General features: G+C 46.1%; 1 protein-coding gene across 1 annotated transcript in view; it reads left to right on the top strand.

The window, feature by feature from the left end:
• Positions 1-3,416: 3,416 nt before the first annotated feature.
• LOC142575014 (uncharacterized) overlaps positions 3,417-24,371 on the top strand; it is a 168,314-nt gene continuing 147,359 nt past the window's right edge. Inside the window, exons 1-3 of the mRNA XM_075683990.1 lie at positions 3,417-3,443; positions 3,576-3,654; positions 4,419-4,576. Of these exons, the coding sequence (XP_075540105.1) occupies positions 3,417-3,443; positions 3,576-3,654; positions 4,419-4,576 (264 nt within the window). The remainder of the gene's footprint in view (positions 3,444-3,575; positions 3,655-4,418; positions 4,577-24,371) is intronic.

Raw genomic sequence — 24,371 nt, 5'->3', positions numbered from 1 at the left:
GTGCTAATGGCTGACGGTTTGTTTACATCTGTGAAGTGGCGTTCCGAGACAGATTTTCGTTAATTTGTTTTCCGTATTTCCTTCCAGAAAGTGTTATAGTCGTGCCTCAAGCTCTCTGTATTTCAGCTTCAAGTTCGTTAGCTGTGATCACTTTGCTGACAACGATGAATGCAGAGTAACGTTTTCAAGTGCGGAAAAAGGCTTAGGTATACCTCGAAGTTGCTCACTGAGTGGTGGTGTCGCCTAAGGTTTGTGACTGTGTTTTCATGCTGTGTGACCGTGGCTTAAGTTTGTGTTTTCAGTAGGTGCAGTGTGGCTTTTATGTCATTGGGGGTACGTGCTGGCAACGTCCGGTGTAGCGTTTGAAAGGACCGCGTAGCAATGGCAAAAGCAGCCACTGTTCAGGCGACGACGTCCGTGCTAGTCGCACATGAATGGCGTACTCCAACTTCGTTGCGGTACTGTGTTGGCGGGAGAAAGACTGGAGTGCAAGCAACTCTTTTTATGTATCTCTGTACGGATATCCTCGCCAAGATAAACGGTAGGACATAAGTATGCGTACTGTAAATAAGCTCCTTACTGAGGGATGTGAACCGAATTGTTATCACGCATTTCGGTTTTGGTCACATCGTTGCTTCCGATATTGCATTAACATTATACTCTATCCCAGACACCGCTTTAGAAGCATGCCTGCTGGCTCCGAGCATGAAGATTCGCTCGACAGATCGGCGATACAGCTCGTTTTCACACCGAGAGAGATTGCTTGGACGCTGAGCAAGTAGTGCGGTCTGGAAACGTATCACTACGCACTTTCCGGTGTTGCGTCGGCTGCTGCGGGTCATGTAATGCGGCTCACCTGTAATGAATTCTTGCTACGGTAGCACTATATCGCACAAAGTTAACTTTGTCATGAAGCACACGCACTTTCATTCTTGTTGCTTACTGTAACTGACGCACCACTTTTTTGGCCGCGAACGTTGGCATTGATGCGGATTCGCTTCAGCACTCGCAGAATGACATGCTAATTTTGAAAAATTACGCCATTAACTTTTTTCTCACTATTCTGAATTAGCAGTATAGTGTTGATTAAGGCCTTCTGGTAATTGCAGAGAGGCAGATCTCGTATGAGCGAGCATATGAGTCACAATTTTGAAAACAGCACAGCTGCTTGCTATAACGAGCACCTGTGCTCTTTCGATGGTTTCAAGGCACACAGTATCGTGGCTATATATGCTGGCAGCGTTGCTTCTTGTGTGTCGCGTGTACGTTGGATGTCTTTCGAAGTTCTGCATTGGGCGTTTCTCAAATGTTTATGTATGTGATGATTTATGTGCTTTCATTAACTTGATTCGTTGCATTTGACGTGGTCTTGCGTGTATATTTCGAAATTTGAGCAGCCTCCGCATATAAAAATCTGCACAAAAACTAAAGCGATACCTTTCTTTATACTCCCGTTGCACCTCAAAAAAACTCCGTCCAGTGCAAATAAAAAATAAAAAAAGGAAAAAAAAAGCTTCCATGGTTACACGCAAAAATTCCGCATCGCATGGAGTACAGATTCGACTCCAATCATACGGAGCATAATAAGTTCCCAACCGGCGGTCCCTGAAGATAAGCATTATACATCCACCTGGGAGTTTTTTCCGTTTATAGTGTATGGCGCTGTTTGGCCAGATTTGCACCATTAATCACCAACATATCGTCACGATATATGCGTTCAGAAATGCGTTCTTGCGACCTCCGGTTTCTTGGGCCATCGCGTTTCGGCGCTCGTCGTACTGCCGTTGCCATCGCACATCGAGGCTGCCAGCAATTTACCGGTGCCCAATACCATCCGCTAGCTTTTTGTGTTGTTGGGCCTCGTCAATTTTTTCCGCCGTTTTATTCCACACGTTTTATACCTTGCGTCCGTGTCTTGTGTTGCACTGTAACGAACCTTACTATGAATACTAACCCACTGGCCCAACCTGCCGTCTTGATACGATTATTCCACACTGCCCAGCCTTACTGCAGTCATTCACGGACCTCTTGAAAAGCGTCACGGAGCCCGTCTTTGACAATGCCATGGTGGCCTCAGGCACAGTCTGCCTTTGTGCCTGTCAAGTAAGCTGTTGCTGATGCAACTCTGCTGCTACATCCCCGTTTTGACGCAGTGACTAGGAATAGCCGCACTTGAGGCCGATGCCTCAAGTGCGGCTATCGGAGTGGTGTTGCAATATTGGCTCGGAATGGCGTCCCTTGGGTTATTTGTCTCGGAAGCTGTAATCCGGCGAGACATGCTACAGTCTCTTTCGTCGCCAGCTGCTGACCATAGACGTCACCATTTAACACTTCCGCAACTTACTGGAAGGACGCTGGTTCCACGTGATGACTCATCATAAGCCTCTGACCTATGTGTTCAGCACTAACTCCTCAAAGTACGTCGCTCGGGAGATACGGAATCTTGCAGATGTCTCTGTGTTCACCACGGACGTACGGCACCTCAAGGAAGTCGACGAGGTAGCAGCCGATGCCCCCTTTCGCGTTGCAGCGATCGGCTCTCTTCTACTGTTCTTCACTGTCACGCGCTATGGGAGGCACAGAGCAAGGACGATCAGCTACATGCTATGCGGCAACGCCCCTGCATCCTTCACCTCGAGCTTGTTCCCCATCCGTCCTCGCTGTGCTCACTGTGGTGCGATGTGTATGGGCACCTCCTGCGGCCTTTGATTCCTGCAACGTTCTGGCGGACCAAGTTTCACTCTGTGCACGCAGTGGCGTAGCTAGGTCGTCTGGCACCCGGGGCCCATAGGTCTTCTGTTACCCCCCTCCCCGGGTGTAGCTGGCGGAAAGAGGGGTGTCTTCAGACGCATATAACACCCCCCTCCCCTCTCTGGCCCCTTGCACCCGGGGCCCACGGCCCCCCGGCCCCCCCTGTTGCTACGCCACTGTGTGCACGACATTGTTCATGCTGGCACTCAACACCCCGTCACGCAGTGCTATACCTGGCCTCCCGTCAATGCCGATGTTCGTGCGTGGTCCCGCTCCAGTATCGCGTATGAAGTGGCCCGTCACACTATTGCGCGACCCTCACGCTTCCTGCCTACCGACACACGTTGCGACCATGTCCATATCGACATAGTTGGTCCACTTACTTCTCTCGCGGCAGCGTTACATATTGAGTATAGTGGACTGTATCACACGGTGGCCTGAGGCGGTCTCCATTGTCGACACGACCGCAGAGACAGTGGCACGCCGCTTTCGTTTCTTCCTGGGTTTCACGTTTCGGCTGCCCAGCCATTGTAACAGACGTGGGCGGCACTTTGAATCTACATGATTTGCTGCACTTGCCCTCATTCTGGGTGTGAAGCACTGCCGCACTACTGCTTATCATCCATCTGCTAATGACATGGTCTAGTGTCTTCATCGACAGCTAAATGCCGCCCTCACAGCAAGCCATGCTGGTGAGCACTGGATCGACCACTTTACCGCTGGTAATGCGTCGCGTTCGGGCCGACTTCCACCGCCTTGGGTGCCCTACGGCCGAACTGGTTTATGGCGCCCCTCTACGCCTTAGGCAACTTTTTCACAAAAAGAAAACGCCGCTCCTGAACATCAACCATATCTTCAACGCCTCCCCGACTGCTTTCGGGACCTCCAGCCCGTTCAGCCCAGGTCAGCCAAACAACACATATTCGAACACCTGGTTCTCGCGACCGCCACACGTGTTTTTTCTTAGACGAGACGGTATCCGGCTGCGTGTAACGCCGGCCTAAAACGGGCCCTTTCCGGTTCTGTGCCGTTCCAACAAAGCTTTTGTCAATGCGCGGCAGAAACGTGAGGAAAAAACTCTATAGATCGCCTCAAGCCGGCGTACGTGTAGACACCAATCACCCGTCTGCCTCTCTAGGCCACGGATTCTTCAGGTCCTTACCTTACCTTGCAACCTCAAGACCATCCGCACAGTGTCCATTCATGCTCGCGGTCTAGCCGGGGGGCCCTGTAACGCCCGCATTCCTTACAATGCCAGGGGGCACCCGCAGATGAACAACGAAGGAAGAGGTAGCGGGGCCGAGGCTCCAGTGGTCAGCTCTACAGCTTACGCGTCGGTCGTCCTTTACTTTAAGCTATACGAACTCAACTACAGGGCTGCGTAGTACTGTAACTTCTCGTCATGCTGCGAAGAAAATTTGGTGGGACGGAAATCATTGCGAAAACAAGTAAACAGACATCGAAGCAGCTGGCAACCGTATGCCGTTGTCAATGGTTGCCGATGCCGCCCCAATATATATAATGCGTCTATTACTGACGGCCCCTGTAGTCAATAAAACGTTTTCACGGACCTTTCCAACCATGCACTTCCGAGACAGCTCTTGCGAAGCTTTTTATACGAGCCAGCTCTTTGCTGCCGTGAAACTCTTACTTATTTTGTCTCCCAGAGCTCAACCTTCTCGTGACGTGGATCCAGGAGACGGTGGTCGAGATGGACCCGTATGAGTTGAACCTGGGCCTCCACCACGTGGACACAAGCAGCGCCGGACAAAAGCACGCCCTCAACCTGCAGCCTAGCGGATACTATACAGTCACCTTTCAGCAGGTATTTTGCTCGTTACCTTAATCGAAGCAGCTAAAGTGTCCGCACTCAAAATCTAAAGTAAGTTCATGTGTTCGCATTTTATGATCACTCTACCTTTGTCGTTAGCTGTGAGCCCGCAAAACAGCGTAAACATTCATAATATTCAAGGCTAAAAGGCGCTTTGTCATCTTATTCCCCAGTAGCTTTCAGAAGTCTTATCGAAAGTTATTAGAAAAAATATTGCTGATAAAAACGAATTATTTGCATGAAACACAATATTATGTCATTTGCATTTCAATGTTTCGGCTCGAATTCGACAAACCCCCCGCATTAACGAGAAATAGGCATTCCACGCTATTGTACGACGAAAAGAATTACTTATACATATTTGCCAATTTTGCTCGGGCGCTTGACACCTTGAGTGCTGAAACTCGGGATTCAAAACATACGAGCCAGAATATCCGGCACTTGTAGGCGGCCGCCCTGTTTTCGTTATGATGATGATGAGGGGACCGTGGTAACTGCGCGAGCGGCAGTGGGCCACAGCGCATTGGCGGTTGTCAGTCGCCTACGATAACTGGTTCCAAAAGCGTTGAGGGGCCTTGGCGTCTGTGAATCCTGGTAGGTGTGTATTCTTTAGTGCGGTCACATTTGGGATCACAGAAATGTACCACAGAGGTAAGTTATTCAGCGCATGCTGCAGACACCGTCTGCTGCAACGGAGCTGCAGCGTCATCCGGTTCGTGCAGTTGCAATGTCGTACATTTGGCCAAGCTTCTTTTCTACGATATCTCCGTAACTATACACGTATTTGGGATGCTTGCGACAATGGTACTAGATATCTAATACGCTATACTTTCTATTTTTTTAAATATGAGTATCATATTTGTGCGACGTGCTACCGCCGTACATAGTGCTGCATTTTCACCCTGCTTTTTCATCTGGATCGTAATGGGCTCTTAGCATATCACGATATGAGTAGAATATATTCGATATTTTGTACACAGTCACTGGGAAAGCTCTAACTCATACTTGCTTACTCACACGAAAGAAGTATGGGCAGCATTTGAAACCTTCAACGGACACACTCGGAAACATAACCAATTAGTGGGCCAGCGCAGTGTGTACGAGAAAAAGCATCGCATTTTATATGGCTTGTGCAGCCACTTACGGGTCCTTTCTCCCTCACCTTCAATAGAGACCACACAATTGTTTGCGTAACCATGTGTTACATCGCTGAAGGGGGCACCAGATCTGTTAGAAACGACTGAACATACTTGTGTAGCTGGGTGTGAGCATCGCATAATTATAGGAGTTCAAGCACCCATCCATGGCGCGAAATAAAAATATAAAGTGAGGCATTTATTTACTTATTTATTTATTTATTTCAATACCTTCAAGACCCGAACGGAACGCTACGGAAGGGAGTGGAAAAAGAAGTTTGGTCATGAAACATCAAAAAGAAAACATGAAAAGCAGCAATAGAAAGCACAAGTTTACGCGAAACGCAAGAACTCAACAGGTAACCAGGCAGATTATTCAAATACATAGTTTTGCGCGGCGGTTTTAAACAAACAAGTGTCAGATATATCGGTATCAAAGGTGGCCAGCTGATTCCAATCGCTGGCCGTCATCGGTATAAATGAGTAGAAATACGCATTCTTCCGGCAGTATGGAACGCGTATTTTATGGCGATGATCCGTGCGAGGTGATATGAATGATGGCCCTTAAAGAAGATAACTTTTTAGTTTGGGATTGTGTTAATAAATCTTGTGAAAAATTAGCAACGGGGAGAGTCTTCTACTAAGGGAAAGGCGAGGAAGATTCAAGGTACATTTCATTCCAGCTATGCTAGCAGTGCGAAGGAAGTTAGACAATATAAAACGGGCGCTGGAGTTCTGTACCGATTCAAATTGATTACTATGGGTATCGACACCCGGGTCCCATACCGAGCTTGTGTATTCTAATTTAGATCGCACTAAGGTGTTGTAAAGTAGTAGCTTTAATGAAGATGAACACACAGATCACTTGAAGCGTGCTCAGCTCTGTTTCTGTGCACGCTAGTCATATGCTGCTTCCGCTTCAAGCGGTCACAAGTACTCGAATGCGGCTCATTCATGTGCATGTAAGCTATATGGCATGACAACGGCTAAGTTCCGTGCAGTCCTGTTTATTGGATCCTTCCGCGCCAACTGTCCTATACCATGGCGCTCGAGAAAAATTATTTCTCTGAAATAATTACGAAAAATTACAGGTATATGACGATTACTCGAACAGTATTTCCCCGTAATATTTTGAACGGAAGAAAATTTCTCTTCATGTGAGCGCCATTTGAATTTAACTAAATGATGGAAAACCAAGTGCAAAAAACGAATTCGGCAAACATTGCCCATTTAGCGCATTATTTCAAAATTTGGAGTTTTGCGTTTTCTGAACATTGTTCTTTCATTATAAAACAGTTTCACAAAATAACTTCATATTTTTTACTTCTTATCACCGAGGTGAAAATGCACAAATTTTAGCGTTTTTACGAAATTTTCACCAAAAAATGTAAGGGGAGGAAACCTGGCATTACTTTTATAGAACTTGCACTTAATATTACTATATTCTAAAATTTCATTTTTGCCTATATGCTGTTCACAGACTAAAATAAAAGCCTGAATTTGGCAAAAATGCTATTCTGGCCTATGTTTTTAGACGTTCGTAACACACGAAGGTGCTCCATAAAAAAATAAGCAGAAGAGCGGATATCATTGAGAAGAATAACAACTTTAGCCACGCAAGTTTTAATGAAAGTGATTTGCGTTTTCATCGAGAAAAAACTTTTTCAATTTGAGTCCCACCATTGCATTACTTTGTTTCGCGCTTCCACTTCACTGATAGTATGTTGGCGGGAAATACAAACCAGGGTGGTGCACATGGTGGTCAGTGTGGTGAGGAATAAAAGCCGTTATCACCAGAAGATCGTAAGAACTTGAAACTTGAAGGTACGCTTTCTTAAGCTAGACCGACATTACGTACTTCCATGCTACCGGCAGTATAGACCCTTTCGCTGTTTACAAACATAGGCCCTAGATGGCTGCCGGTTTTGTTCATTGGTGTAGCCAGCTAAATTTAGTGAGCAGGAAGGTATTGGCTGCCATATCGAGTATCAATAGTGCGTTAAAGTATCAGCCCGTAGATTTTCAACACTTTTCCTTTGTACATAAGGACAATTTTACAAGTGAACGTTGCCGTCAGTTATGCGAATATTTTTGTATTAATTTAGAGGCGTAATACGCATCTTTTTTTAACTCAAAACTTAGAAATAGTCTTTCTGCACAGTAAAAGAACTTAAAAACGCACTTTGTCTTCTGGCGCAGTAGACTGATAAGGCCCGTGATCTGAAGTTTTTTGGGACCGCATACACGCTGCTGCTATCGCGCGAGGGAAAACCGTCTATGCATATGCGGCCACCTGCGCGTGAAGCGTAGAGTGGGTCACAAACCACTTTCATGAGCGTGAACTGGAAGCACCACTAGAACGAAACACGTTCAGTTACCGAGAAACAAGTGAAAAAAGATTGATTATTTGGTGAATATATTTGATAGCGAGCTTTTATTGAGCATATTTTACTACTTCTGTGATGCCTATACTATCCTTACTGCTACTTCAGGCCAGATAGACAGTAGTCGGCAAGGTTTTTATTGGGTCACGGACCACAGGACCCTTGGTATGCCACGCCTCAGGAAACCATTTCCACAGAATCCCTTTATAAAAGAAGTCTGAGAAAATGAAAGTGATTTGTGGCTCGATCTATCACTTAACGCGTAGGCGGCCGCATATGTTTACTTCCAGTAGCATGGAAGTTCGCAATGTCGATCTGCCCTAACTAAACGTTTCTCATTCATTTTTTTCATTCCGCCTAATGAGATAATTAGTCTTAATTAAATAATAAACATCGCAAGTATTATAATTAGATGAAAAGTGTTGATGAGGAAATTGTAGAGCGACGTAAAAAAACTACCTATACAGCTTTCTTTTGCTCGACAAGGTGGAAGCTTGGGCGGGTTGGTGATTCAATATCGACATGTGTGCACAGCGCAAAAGACGAGGACTAAAGGAACAACACAACACGGGCGCTGACTTCAACGGATGTTTATATGCGAAATCGCCAGAACGCCAAACTTCCACTTTACCAAGCTATATTTCTAGTACATCGGGCTCTTTTATATGTTTTCCTGCTAATCGTGCTTTCTTGTGAACCTCATCACCATTGCTGAATATCGGGCGCGCACACTTGCCTGTTGCATACGGCTCAAGATACTTCTTCTCGAGATTGAACACTTATTTGGAGGCCTCGCTCTTTTGGCTGGACACCCAATGAGAATCTGTAGATACTTCGTTCAGAGATGAAACGCCGGGCACGGCTGCACCGGGACATTTTATTCTTCCAACTTCACAGCGCTGAGACCCCTCCCAGGGCAACGAAGTGGCTTGAGCTTCGTGTCATCACCAGCCGAACAACTGAATTCATCTGGCAGCATGCACTCATCCAGCTTCGGGCCATCACCCATAGATGTCTCCTACGCCAAGCAACCCAGTCCACACAGCATGTGATGTGCCTATTCCGGAAGGAGTGCAACGGGTGTTAAGCTTGGGTTCCAAGTTCGCAGTGGAAGCTCAGATGTCAACACCGGAACTGCTCACTCTTGTTCGGCAAGTAGCCCAGCGAGCCCCTGAGGCTGAGACTGAACGTTGTGTTCGTGAAGGCGTACAGGTTTTGTCGCAGCCCTGCGCAAAAGCTTGCCCGTCAACAGCGTCGTGCCGTTCTTTAGACAGCATTCCCTCTCGTTGCTAACTGCTGACAAGGAAGGTTTTGTTGTTTTGCCAAATGAGGTGTTTGGCTCAAAAGCCCACGAGGCTATTAATTCTGTGTTCAAATGCCGTGATGACATATCGCTTTAATAGTAAGAACGGAAGCGAAAAAAACTATTCAATGCACTGAGTCTAAATAGGTTAGCCAGTTGAAGTGACAAAAGCAAAAAGCCTATCTTGGATTTGTTGTTCACTGTCAAAACCCACAAGGTTGACTGGCGGCTATGAGTCGTTATCTCTGAGAAGGGAACTTGGGAGAAAGTGGTTGCATTGTTTTTACAGGAGAAACTTAAACTGCTAACAACTGACGACCCCTTTTTGGTAAAAGACTAATGACATCATTGCGTATATTTCAAGTATTGACAAAGGCCTCCACGCCTGCTCCATCGACATCAAAGAGCTGTACTACTCTGTACCGCATGACCCGCATGATCGTAGAGGACTGTATCGAGAACTACGGCTTAATTGCATACCAGAATGCTTCTGCGCTTTCGGTAAACGGCTTCCTTGAGCTGCTTGGATTATGCTTAAGGTCTATGTTTGCCTCATGGAAGGAACACATATACATTCAAAAAAGCGGTGTGTGCATTGGTTCATGCTAAGCGCCAATATTAAGCGTCATTTTTCTCGCTTACCATGACCGACTTCTTGCTAGCCGCCTTGATAACACAGTGGTTGTAAAGGTTTTCCGTTTTGTGAATGACTTCTTGTTACTTTTTGCGTGTTAAGGTCAAGGTTTTGAGCCTGCTGTTGCAGATGTACTTTGCCAATTCAACGAGTGTTTGTCGCCACTTGTCCTGACCCATGAACTGCCGGTAGTTGACTCGTTAAGGTTTTTAGATTTGCGACTTAGTATATCTATAGATCACTTGTGCTGGATGTACAAGCCCAGAGGGAACCAGACGCTTTTGTCTTATCTGTCGTCCCATTCTAAGCTGGTTAAACGGAGCATTGCAAATATTTGCTTCCCAAGTGCCTTAAACAAGTCGTGCTTCCACTCTTTAACGCGCAGCCACCTTGCGCAGGCCTCCCGCCTAACATATACGCTAGATGCTGGATACCCCGATATGCTGGATACGCTGGATACCCCGAGCGTTTGTTAGTTTCAGTAGCAGAAAAGGTAATTAAGAAAATCAAGCTGGGACACATAGCACCAGCTGACAGCGCTGCCAGAGACAATAAGCCAGTCGCAGTTCTCCCTTACTTGCACAAGATATAGCACAGCTTGAAGAAGGTAGGCAGTAAAGTAGATCGCCAGTAAGTAGCCCCGGAAAAATTATCAGTGCTCTGCAGGCGTGTGAATGCTCATGCCACACGACGAAATATTTGCAATACTAACCATAGGAAGTGGTTTGGAGCATGCGCCTTGAGTGTGGTTTACACGATTCTCTTGACTTGCGGAAGGAAATACTTTGGCTAAACAGGCAGATGTTTAAATGAGCGATTGAAAGAGCATTTTTACAACGTTTACACCGGCGTGCAAGGTCGTCTTGGCATTCACTGCAGAGACTGCCCTTGTGACCCTGAATTTGAAAACTGCGTCGTAATCTCGAAACACCGAGAACAGTTTACACGTGAAATCATAGAGGCTGACAAGATACAGCGGCTGGATGACCTCTGCATCAGCAAGCCGTCTATTGCCCTCACCAAAACCGATATCAAGTATCTGGCAGTGATGCAATAGGGGTTCATGGAAAACACGGGGAATGCGGGAGATGGAAATTCAATACGATGAGCAAAACGAAAACAAGGTGAAAGCAGGAGCAGGAGCTCCTGCTTTCACCTTGTTCTCGTTTCGCCCAATAGGGGTTCATGTGTGACATAATGCAAAAGTTATGTTTCATTACTTTTGCTCATGTACATAGTTCTGGCGATTTCGTAAATAAAGATCAGTTGAAGTCAGCGCCCGTGTTTTCTTCTTCCTTCAGTCCTCGTCTTTTGCGCTGTGCACGCATGTCGATATTCCTTTTGCTAAATGTGCGCTATATAAAAGTATTTTTCCGAGCATGAAAGAAGCCCGCGAATGCACGCCAAGTGCTGAGTGCGCAGTCGCGCGGCAATTTTTAGTGCCTTTGCTGGCTTATTTCACGCTCGGAAAAACAGTTTTATGTAGCACGTATTGGGCAACAGAAAGCAGTAGCTAGAGTTTTTCATGTCATTCTACAATTTTCTCATTGACACATTTCATCTAACTATAAAATTTGAGAAGATGATTAATTAATTAGGGCTAGTTATCTAATGAGGCGGATTGAAAAAAAAATAGTTTGAGTATCTCCAAGCGACGGAAAACAGCATTACCTTCGTTCTGTCCAGCTACGTGGCATCCGCATATTTTTAAACTCTGGTTAAAAATAGTTGGGGCACCCTGTATACGATATGTAACCATTAGTAAATGCTTAAAACAGGCAGGAAATATATTGATTGGTGCACCAAACATGTCTGTAATTTTTGAAGCGCGTGTTTTGTTAGTTAGGCGTACACGTTAGTCTACCTATGCTTTCATTAATTCCCCTAGAAAGCGCGCTGAACTTGTCTATTACGAATGGCTCGCAAGCTTCTCTGTCATAGTGCATGGATAATTCTTATTTTATAATAGTAGCCTTAAATTTATCGCGAATGGTTATCACTTGATAACCATTCGCGGCCGCTCATATATGTATGTGCGTCTGTAGAAGTTAACCAGCAATGGCGCTTGCTATGGTGTTACTGCAAATACCCTTTAGTAGCTTCCATAATTTCCAAACACAACGTGACAAGCCCAACAAAGTGTAACCCCTATGCTTTACACAATAGAGGCAGGCATAGGCGACAACTACGGGGGTTAGAGGGGGGGAGGCGTCTCCGGGGCCCGAGCCCACACCGGAGTCTTCCGGGAGGGGGGGGGGTCTGCACCCCTACACTCGCCATGCAGAAGCGCCACCCCCCCACCCCCCCACGGCCCGCACACACCTAAGGTGCCATTACCAAACCTCTGTCACCACACATCATTTGAAGATTCTTTTGACTTTCCTCGACCTTTTCAGTTGCAATTTTACTGTATTAGGCTAATAGTTTACTGCACGATTGTTGGCGCGCACGTGCAGGGCATTTAATTCACAATTTGACTTTATTTTTGCTTATCCTGACAATAGGAGGAAACGCGCAGTAGAAGCACCAACGGCGGCTGCTTAATTCGTATTTTCTCACTACAAAATCGTTTGAAATTTCCACTGTAACCGCCATGTACACACACAATATATTTAAATATACACAACAGACAAAGTTTATTATATTTTTGAAAGAGAAGGAGATGGAGGACCCTCAGAAATTTTCTCTGCTGATAATTTTGAGCAGGCACTACTCATGTATTTTGCACAATGATATGGAACGTTATTTCTTCCCCTCTTTTATTCATGTTATTTTTACTATCGCCTATGCAAGTGCATTTTGATCTGATGAGAACTTGTTATTTTAATGTGATATTGACTATCCCAGGGCATTTTTCTGATAGTATGAATCTGAAGTAGTGAACACGCCCGGTAATATATGTATATATATATATATATATATATATATATATATATATATATATATATATATATATATATATATATATATATATATTACCGGGCGTGTGCGTATCAGCAACGTGGGCAGGGCATCTGGAAAAGGGCCACAAACGCAAGACAGCCACAGCTCCAAAACCGACATACCGAGACACACACGAATGTCAACTTCTTTATATATATATATATATATATATATATATATATATATATATATATATATATATATATATATATATATATATATATATCAGCCATGGAATTGTGGTGGTAGACCGAATGCACCCACTATCATCAGAAATGAAAGCCTTAGACAAACCGGCAGCTTCAAGAAACAGCGGCGGAGGGCTCCATCTTTCGGTCCTAGCCTACGCGCGAATGTTCAAGCATTTGTTCCTCAAGCCCTCAGCTAGCGTGGCCGCCCAGGTACCAACTTCAAGTTCATCAGTTTGGAGGATACTAAACTACGGTTTTTCACCCGCACCGCGTTAACCTGCACCAATGCTTAGAAGAAAGGGACCTGTAGAATCTTCTCGATTTCTGGAATTGAGTCCTCACAAAGGTGATGAGTCACCAGACCTTTTGAGCAACATCACGTGCACAGATGATGCAAATTTTCGCAGAAACACGTAGTTTTTTTGCATAATGCACACTATTGGAGGGGCTCCAATCTACACTGGGTAAAACGCAATCGTCACCGGTACCAGCGGTGCCATAATCTGTCCCATTTTCTTTGATCACACACTGAACTGGACAGCGTTACGTAAACGAAATCCTTGATGGAGTGGTGGATGAGTTTCTGAGCGAAGTACCACTGTCATGTCTTTCCCTTCTGTGGTATCATCAAGATGGGCTAACCGCACACAGCAGCAGCCGAACAGGAAGCTGGCTGGATGCTAGTTTTCATGCGCAATAGATTGGAAGGCACCGGCTTGTAAATTGGCCGGCTAGGTCACCTGATCTCATTTCATTCGATTTATTTCTTTGGGGTTGTTTGAAAGATCGTGCTTACATGCTCGAGGTGGACGTCAGAATAGTTGGAGGCAAGGATAATGGATGTCTGCCATAGAAGTCTGGCATCGGTCAAGAAGAAAGCCACTGAAGATGGTACAAAGCGGACACAGTAGTGCGTAGCTGCAAAAGGAGACCTATTCGAACACGTCCTTTAGTCTGGTGTAATTCATAGATAATAAGGACACACTGAAATCTGATGGTTTTCTTTCTTCTTTATTGTTTTTTTGTGCAGTAATCCTGATTGCCAATTCTGCTCATTTAGAAGTGGTATATTTGCTGTCTTGAAGGAACCGGTTTCAGCTTTTCTCTACACGTTGGTCGCTTCCCAGTCTGTTTATTTCGCTTTTATTTTTTGAGACAAACCTGCTTTTGCAGCACGTATACACTTTCATGAAAAATAAAATGGTCGTTTTAATTTGGCTTTGGTCCGAAGCAATTTTCTGGCACGAAATATATCTTCACGCGCACTCTGTTGATGCGGTGGGAGCGAAGCCGAGATTCTGAAACATTTTATGCCTATTACATTGCTTTTCGCCTTTCGTGCGTGGTTAAAGCAGCAGTTCGTCCGCCTTATCAAGAGGCTTTTGTTATCAATGTGATCAGACGGCCTTGAGAGACGGATAACAAGTGTGACGTAAAAATGAGACGAAGGAATAGCTGCGAAGCCGCGAAACCTGCTGTTGGTGCTCCTTCGGTACCATTATCAAGGAGGAGGAGGAGACAAAGGGGAGGAAAGACAGGGATGTTAGCCAATGTGAGTACCGGCTGGCTACCCTGTGCTGGGGAAAGGGGTAAAGGGAATAAAAGGAGAAAGAAGAAGAGAAAAGAAAAAGTGGAAACCAGAAAAATCACACAGTAACGCGATACTACGCGCTACAACATTCAAAGGCGGTCGCACAATTCGCATGTCCTTAAAAACTTCAGCAAAGCCCTTAAGGCCTTGAGTGCCGAAGCCCGTCTGGACCAGTGTCCTTGAGCTTTTTCCTCTGTAAAGGGGCGATTGTCCAGTTTTTCAAGCGTGGTCACGAGGACTTTTCTTGGCACTTTGTAACGGGGACAGTCACAAAGGAGGTGCTCAATCATCTCCTCACAGTCGCAGGTGTCACAAGTAGGGCTCTCGGCCATTCCAATGCGGAATGAATAGGAGTTCGTGAATGCCACGCCGAGCCACAGGCGGCACAGAAGTATTGCTTCCGCTCGGGGTAACCCTGGTGGTAGGCAGAGTTGCAGACGTGGATCGAATCTGTGGAGACGTGCGTTCGTGAATTCACTGGTGTTCCGCAGTTTCTGCGTAAGCTCGCGGGCGAGGGAGCAAAGACTTGTGGCTGCATCTGTTCTTGACAGCGGTATGGGTATAATCTGGGCACCATCATGGGCCGACCGGGCAGCGTAATCCGCACTTTATCCATTATCAAGGTGATGCGCTGTCTCTTTGGGTTTGCGACAGGCAATGCAGTTGCTTTCAATCAGCTTATTTGAGGGCGCTGCTTTATGGATGCAGATGGGAGCGCACTCACGTGGTATTTTTGATACTTTGTGAGGTTTCATCGCCAGTCGGAAAATTGTACGCAATTAGCACGTCGCTGAAAACACTGCAGTTAGATGTAACTTTGGGGTGCCTACAAATGCTTCATTGATTCTGAAAATTAGGACATTACTTCTCGAGTTAGGTAATTATTTGCAATTGCCGAATTAAATCTCACTAACGAAAGAATTACTGGTGGCTACTCCGCTGTACTAGAAACAATGTGCACCAGGCAATGTCATAGTTGGGGAACCCAACTATGAAGAACCTGAAGCGCGCCGCCGATTGTACCTGCTGAGATGCCCCTCTCTGCTGTATAAGCGAGAGCATCGTACGCGTTATTATTATTCGAAACATGAATAGTTTTATGGGCTCTGTACCACAGAGAGAAAAAATAATTGTCGCGCGAAATGAAGAGAAGATGTGATGAGAAAATTTACAGTATCACGTACATCATAAGAAAAAGTAACGTAGCGACAACCAGTAGCAAAATTCACAATCATGTAAAAAATTTTTTAGTTTGCACCCATCTATTTCCCCTACATTCGCACTTATATTAGTTTTCGCGGGTTTTCGTTTCTACTCATGAAAATCACGAGCGCGTTGAGTTGAGCTGAGATGAATGGTTGTAGGCTATTGGTGGGATTATCCTTGCAGTTGCTGCCGGCAATTGCTCCACCGTAGCGACACTTAAAATAAATAAATCACATAAATCAGACACAGACCACATAATTACAAATAGTCACACTTAAGGTCACCATGCCGAGGCCAAATCCGTGTCCTGCATGCAGTTTGAAAGAAGGTGAGAAACCTCCTTCCTACACAACTGGTTCCCGCGCGAGAAAACAATGTCCTGAAAAGAACTGTGAGGAACTCCTGTCTTCTTGAGGGAACCGAATAACACGCTCCTTTCCGTGTTATACAGAGTACAGCACATAAGGTAATGTTCTGTCGCCGCACACACCACATGTTGAACATAATGGAGACATCGCCAGGCCAGTCTTGTACATGCACGCAGGGGTACGAGCAGAGCCCGTGCGAATGCGGAGCAGTAAAGTGGCTTGGTTTCTTTTGAGACACTTGGTCACACATGGCTTGTAAGGTGAGCTCCACAAAGAACTGAAGTGGCACAACACCGCTTCTCTGAAGATTCTCTTGTGCTCTCGAGGCACTTTTCTCAATGGATTCCCAGACGGCGCTCTATGGGTGAGGCTGTCTGCCATCTCGTTACCTATGATACCTATGTGCGAGGGCACTCATTGGAAAAGTATGGAGAAGCCTTTGATATGGAGATTGTGTACGGAGCGTAGGGAGCTAAGACAAGGGCATCAGTAGGGAACCCGTACTCTAACCTTTGAAGGGCAGATTTTGAATCTGTAAGAATGACAACAGGTTGAGGCGTACAAAACCGTAGCTTCTTTAAAGCTGCCTCAATGGCAACGCTTTCGGCCGTTGTGGAGGACACGACTGCAGCGAAGCGAACAGACCAATCATACTTTAAAGAGGGAATGTAAAAAGCAGCTGCACTAGATCCTCTGACCTTGTCCACATAGCCATCAGTAAAAATTTGAAGTTGACGCGCATATTCAGTCTAGAGATGTTCCAGTACGAGAGAACGCTTTGCCGCTAAAGAAGAACTCCGCTTAGCGTGAACGGGATGAATTGTCAACGAACAATCGAGGCTCGCGAATGACAAAAGTGGTTTCAACCTCTTAGTTCGACCTCTAGCGCCAAGACCCAGGTAACCAATAGTATTAAGGGCCAAGTACGCTCGGGACTCAGATCTCTTTCGAAGGCGCTGTAGAAGGGCTCGCACGGCCACCGTCTGTTTGAGGCGGCCAATTTGCATCAATAACCTTTGTGAAGCGACTAGGCTAAGAGGTCTCGATATAGACTCATAAAGTGCTGTATTGCTTCGAGCAGTCTGCGGAACGCCAAGATCCCTCTTTAGACCCTTTCTCTGAAAAACCTCAAGTCGTTCCAGCTGTGATAGCGAGGGGGAAATTAAAGGGAGCTGGTACATTATTCCATTCGTCACCGGTGCATCGTGCAACCTAATCATTGAAGAAGGGGGATTTCCCCATTGCTCACTTGCAACTATATGGATCACATTGAGACGAGAAGATAGCGATGCCACAGTCGAATCCCCAGCTCGTCGCGACTGCAGATGGTAGTCAATAATAAAGCCCAAAAAGCGCTCGTGCTTCAATTGACGCAGGCAAGATTGATCTTCAGCCGCGCATACCGTCTTCCTCTACCTGGAAACATGATGAAGCCAGATTTTTCCACCCAGAGAGTCAACTCAACACCTTGAAGGTAATTTTGGACTGAAAGTAATGCCTGTCGAGCTATCAGATCTAAACGCACTTGTTGATATCAAGTTAACCAAAGACAAATGTCGTCCGCATATATCGAGATATGGACATGCCTGTAATGTTTTTGCACTTCAGGGGGAAGACCGGCCATTACAACATTAAAGAGCGTTGGGGAAAGAACACTTCCCTGAGGTACACCTCGCGATACCTCTCTTTCGGTGCTTATGGTACTTCCTAACCGCACTTGAATTTTACGATCACTGATAAATGAGTGAATGAATCGCATAAGATAGCCCTGTACGCCTATAGCCTGCAAACCATTTAGTATTGAGCTCTGAAGGGACGCTATCATAAGCCTTTGATACGTCTAGGAAGACGCTATCTTGCGGGCTCAAATCTACCCGGAATCCAGTCATGCATGTTGGCAGAGCCCTTCTATCTTCGAGTCACTAATATAAATGCTTACTTACCAGATTCTCCATGAGCTTAGCCCTTCTCCATGAGCCACACACGACGTCAGTGATACAGGATGATACGAGGCCAAGTCTGTCAATTCTTTGCCGGGCTTCAGCACTGGGAAAACACCAGCCACTTTCCATGAAGGAGGAACGTCGCCAGTCTCTCACACTCGATTGAGATAGCTTAGGAGGATCTTCCGGTGTTCCAGATGTAGGTTATGCATCATCTGGTTGGTATGCCGTCAGGACCTGGTGCACATCGACGCCGCAGGCTGCTGAGTGCTGTCTGTAGCTCTCGAAGTGTGAACGGGGTGTCCTTAACAGACGTAGACGTTGCAGGCAGAGCGCAGGGATGAACACCTGAACTTGCACGTAAAAATGGATTTTCAAATTTCTCTGCCAAGCACGCGAGAGGTTTCTGCTTGCGCAGTGCAAGCGCTTCGAAAGGCTTACTAGGACGAGAATCACCAGCAAGACTGCCAATGACTCACCAAATTCTCGTCATCGGTGAGAAAACAGTCAAGCTAGCGCAGAAGGACGCCCACTGCGACCTACAGAGCTTGCTCGTATGGCGTCGAATGGCAGAGTTACGGCTATTGAAGGTCGTCTTCAAGGATCTGTCGTCCTTCTTTCGCATCAGTTGTTGCTCCGCCCTTCTACGCGCTGCGCAAAAGTTCCTTATTTTTAAATCCAGAGTCGGAAAATGATTAGGCAACTTGACCGCCGTGGTATCAGCCTTCTTACCAGAAATCATTTTGTCTTTCGCATCACCAGAAACACATGCAAGTGCTCCCTGTATTTGTCCCAGTTAACAACATGGCTAATTTTAGAGCCGCGCATATGGAAGTCGGCAGTAAACACTAAAATTGGATAGTGATCACTTCCCATGCAGTCAGGTGCAGTTGACCATTTACATGGACGTCGGGTGAATGCAAGATTAGGTCTGTAGATGTGGCTAAGATTGGAGGCAGGCAGAACGTGGGACTTCCGTCATTGGCCACGCACAGGTCCAAACTATTGATAACTTTTACAAGTTTGCGTCCGCGGTAATCTGTGTTCCTGTCACCTCAGACAGGTTGATGGGCGTTGGAGTCACCGCAGATAATTCGCGGTGCTGGGCAACGGTAACAAAGCTGCTGGAGAAACAAATCCATTGCTACCATCTTCCGCGGAGACACGTATACGGTGCAACAGAAAGAGTTTCGAAGCCGAGCCGTATCGTGACAGCCGCTACCTCAATACAATCGGTGCAAAGATCGGTAACGTTCAAAGCCACATGAGGAATCTGTCTTCGTATGGAAAGGGTGGCACTTCCTGCGGGAAATGGCTTTATGCTGCAATTCTTGTGGGCGACATATCCAGTCAAAGATCTCCCGCTTGGTAGGCCAGCCTCCGAGAGGACGAATACTGGAACACAAGTTTCTTTCGAAGGTAATTTCAGTTCTGCTAATCGACTTATAATCGCAGCGCAGTTCCATTGCATAATAAACGGCACTTTTCGGTGATTTTTAGTTGCACGAGGTTGAAGGAAACTAGCCTATTATAAGGTAAAGTTCGCTGCGAAGGCGGTAATCATGGGATCAAAGAAAAGAAGGAGCTGTAGAAAGTTCTTCACGGTGCCAATCTGCATCGCTTGAACATATAAATGCAAGACTTCAAACAAAACTCGCAGAACGTCAGACGGATCCCGATTTTTGAGCTCCTTATTTTGCTGCACACACTGCCTCACAACTTCAACAAAAGATGCGGACTGGGACCCACTCTTGGCCTCTGCAGCTGGTTTCTTCATCTTTTTTGAGGCAAGGGAGTGTCCTCCATGTCGTCGAGTCTGGCTGTGATCTGGTCACTGAGGAACTTGGACACTTTTACTGAAGCAAATCGAACAACCGACTCACCCACAGAGAACTTTGCCGTCTTGCTAGGGTCAGGTCCCTCACTGACGTTGCTTGTTACCTCGCCACGAACTTCCGACTCTAACGCAGGGAACTCGTCACTTCCAGGTATCGACTTCTCAGTAGGTTGTGGCTTGGGCCCATTAATGAAGGACAATCGACGGTGTAAGGCGGTTACATGGAAAGGGCAGCCGCTTAAACTCGCTGGATTGTCACCCCCACGACTGGCGCAAGCAAAATCTGCCTCCCAGGCTTTGTAACCGTGGGCGCCACCGCATCGCTTGCAACGTTGATCTTTGACGCAAACTTTGGCTGTATGCCCAAAACGTTTACGCTTAAAGCATCGGGGAGGAGTTTCAATGAATTCTTTGACTGCTTGCTTGGTAAAAGCGAGGTCAATTTTTTTCGGGGCGCTCGGTGTTTGCAGCAAACGTGAGCACAACAGAGTAAGTAGGTCTCACTGCCCCTTCTTTTTCTTGAGTCTCCCACCGGCGCATCAGACGTCTCACGTGCAGAACACCTTGCGGTTTCAAGTAGTCAAGAGGGCCGCTTTCCGAATACCACATTGGTACTCCCCTAATAACACACGTGTTAGTCATGTAGGAGTGGGGCAACCGGGCTTTAACTCTTATGTCACCAACCTGAGAGCACCGGAGAAGAATGTCAACTTGCTCTTCCGTTGCGATATCTAGATGAAGAGCACCTAGTTGAAGCGACTGCGAATTGGAGCAGATCCCAGCAGTATTTTAATGGCTTCGAAAAGCCTGATAGGGATCCGCTCTCAAATGAACACCGTTCTCTGTTGGCAAAACTACCACTGGGATTCCGACCGTTCTTTGCTTCCGATGACCCACGACCCTGAAGCCGTCGCTGTCCACTTCCGCCATATCAGTCACTTCCTTTTCAGGATCGACGATAGTTGAGTCGTCCCCACAGAGCGATGATGACGCATTGGACTGCTGATCGTCCCTGATGTCTGGTAGCTCCACGCCTTGCACGGTCATGGCCGCCTCCGCCACGCTGGCTTCCTTGGGATGGCGCTGTCCCTTTAAAGATGCCGGCGCCGGAGCAGCCGTATCGTTCCCATAGGGACAGTACCGCCTTAAAGATGCGGCCGTCTTCCAAAGATATAAATAACTTACTTAATGAATAGCAAAGTATATCCAAAAATTACAGAGCTGAGGTGACAACAGATCGAACAGCGTCTTCTTCCTCTTGTTGCGTGCATCGAAACTACTAAATTACAAGTATTGCAAGTGCGGCGGTAATAGGTACTTCAATAGATTCCCCGCGCGAACTGTACAAACAATGTCCAACCACTCGCAGACGCATCGACTGTAGCTTGAAGGAGGCGACGTGTAGGCGCTTTCCAACCATAGAGAAAGGCGGCATTCCAAGGAAGCCTTTCTTACGCGCGGCTCAGCATCTTTGTAGCGGCCAGTCTCGACACTCTGAGGATTGGCCCTTTGAGCGAAGGTCTCTGCCTAAGCATCTTTCTCTCATTTCGCGCCTCAATCTTGGCAGCGATTCAGTATGAATTCCACCTCATTAGGAATGGCTTATCCGATGTGTGATACAGGCAGCCGAGACCGTGAGTTGTTTGGTGCACCGCCTTGAACACGCTACTAGTGAATTCCCGGTAAGCGTTGAAAGTTTTTATTTCTTCTCATTTTATTTTTTTCCACAGTACATTTAAGTATTGTTCAAGTTCCCCCAAAATGTATCGTATATCTAGCCACGTTCATGGCCGCATGCGTACGGGTGACTCCGAGATCACTATGTTGGAACCATTGAGAAAAACTACGCCGTGTCTCTTGCGCACGTGCGACTCCGGATTACGAGGCCGGAGCCGTCTAGAAATCGTTCTACATTTGAGTTACCCATCGCGATCAGGAAAGCACTTCTATCACCGATAAATCAAAGCAGGGTTTATGCATGTAGGGCCCTAGGGGCTGTACTTGTCGGCGATAAGGTAGCCTGCCTACCTGCGGGATTATCTGACAGAGCTATGGTGAATGCTCGGTTGCCATAATCGAAACTCGAATCCCGCTATAAGTTTTTTTTTGTTGAGCTTGAAATTCACCTCCTCCAGTGCACAAATTTTGCAGGCTTGGAGTGATGCCTGCCACCGGTAGAAGATGCCGACGGCGAGTGGGGCTTTACTAATCCCTGTACAACCAAATTAGGATGGCTCACAAAGCTTCAAGAAAGACACTCCCTCACCAGAGCGGGAATTGGCCTCTCTGGTGCAGTATTCAGCCACTACCTGACGAATAATTGCTACGATTAACCCATAGCCCTCAGTCCCCAGCAGTTTTAGAGCAGCTGACCAAAGAGGCGGTCAGACCTGTAAAGCAGCAGAGGGTGCTATGAATCTTTGGGTCCAGACAGGCCGCCAATGGAAACTGACCCTTGCAACATTTAACACCCAAACCCTCTCAAGTGAGTCTAGCTTAGCAGGCCTCTTTGAGGAACTATCATACAATGTTGGGGATATCACCGGCCTTAGGGAGATTAGAAGAACTGGTGAGGCTTATACATAGCTGAATAATGGCCATGTCCTTTGTTGCTATAGAGATCTCCCAGATAGGAAGCAATACGGGTTATGATGCCTAATCCGTAAAGACATAGTGGCCAACATAGACGGATTCTACAGCATTAATGAGAGGGTAGCTGTAGTCGTTATCAAGCCTTATAAGAGGTATAGATTAAAAGTAGTAAAATCCTATGCTCTAACATCCAGTTACGATGATGAGGAAGTAGATCAGTTTTATGAAGATGTTGAATTAGCAATGAGAAAAGTGCAAACTCAGTATACTGTAGTAATGGGCGACTTCAATGCAAAAGTGGGGGGAAAAGCAGCCTAGTGAACAAGCAATTGGAAACTACGGCATCGATTATAGGAATGCAAGAAGAGGGATGCTGGCAGAATTCGCAGAATAAGCTTCGAATAATGAGTACCTTTTTCAGGAAGCGTAGCAACAGAAAGTGGACCTGAAAAAGACCTAATGGTGAAACAAGAAATGAAATTGATTGCATACTTTCTGCTGATCCCAGCATAGTGCAGGATGTAGAAGTGTTAGGTAGGGTAAAGTGCAGTGATCATAGGTTAGTGAGGGCTAGGATTCACCTCAGTTTGAAGAGAGAAAGAGTAAACTTGGTCAAGAAGAAACAGGTCAACCTAGAGGCAGTGAGGGTAAAAGCAGATAAATTCAGGCTTGTACTTGCAAACAAATATGCAGCCTTAGAACAGAGAAATGATGATGACATAGAGCTAATGAATGAAACCTAACTAGGTTGGATTCAGAGGCAGCAATTAAAGTGGGAGGCAAGGCATCAAGCCAGCCATAGGCAAGCTTCCCCAAGTAACAAAGGATCCAATAAAGACACGACAAAAAATGAAAGTGTCCTACTCAAGAGCTAGGATAGAATTTGCGGAACTGTCAAAACTGATCAACAAGGCCAAAACAAGGGATATTCGAAACTATAATGTGAGAAAGACTGAAGAAGCCGTAAAACATAGACGCCGCCTGAAATCGGTGAAAGAGAAACTTGGCATAGGACAAAGGAAGATGTATGCATTGAAAGATAAGCAGGGTAAGATCATCAGCCATCTCGAAGATATAGTAAAAACAGCGGAAGAATTCTTTACTGACCTGTACAGTTCCCAGAGGAGTCAGGATGCCCCACTTAGAAACAGTAATGAACAGGGTACAGGAACTCCTCCTATAACTAGCGATGAGGTCAGAAGGGCATTGCAAGACATGAAACGAGGAAGCGCAGCAGGAGAAGATGAGATAACAGTCGATTTATTCAAAGATGGAGGAAACATAATGCTTGAAAAACTGGTGGCTCTTTATACGAAGTGTCTGTCGACTGCAAGGGTCCCACAAAACTGGAAGAATGCAAAGATTGTACTAATCCACAAAAAGGGAGACATTAAAGAAGTGAAAAATTATAGGCCCATTAGCTAACTCACAGTAATAAATAAAATATTCACCAAAACGATCTCCCATAGAATAAGGGCAACACTGGACTTTAGTCAACCACGTGGACAGGCTGGCTTCAGGAAGGGATACTCTACAATGGATCACATCCATGTCATCAATCAGGTTATCGAGAAATCCGCAGAGTACAATAAGCCTCTCTATATGGCTAGCACAGTATACGAAAAGGAATTTGATTTAGTAGAGATACCAGCATTCATAGG

Source organism: Dermacentor variabilis, chromosome 3, assembly GCF_050947875.1.
Source record: "Dermacentor variabilis isolate Ectoservices chromosome 3, ASM5094787v1, whole genome shotgun sequence".
Classification (NCBI taxonomy): Eukaryota; Metazoa; Arthropoda; class Arachnida; order Ixodida; family Ixodidae; genus Dermacentor; species Dermacentor variabilis.
Note: the sequence above shows the minus strand (reverse complement) of the source record. Positions and strands in the feature narration are given on the sequence as shown.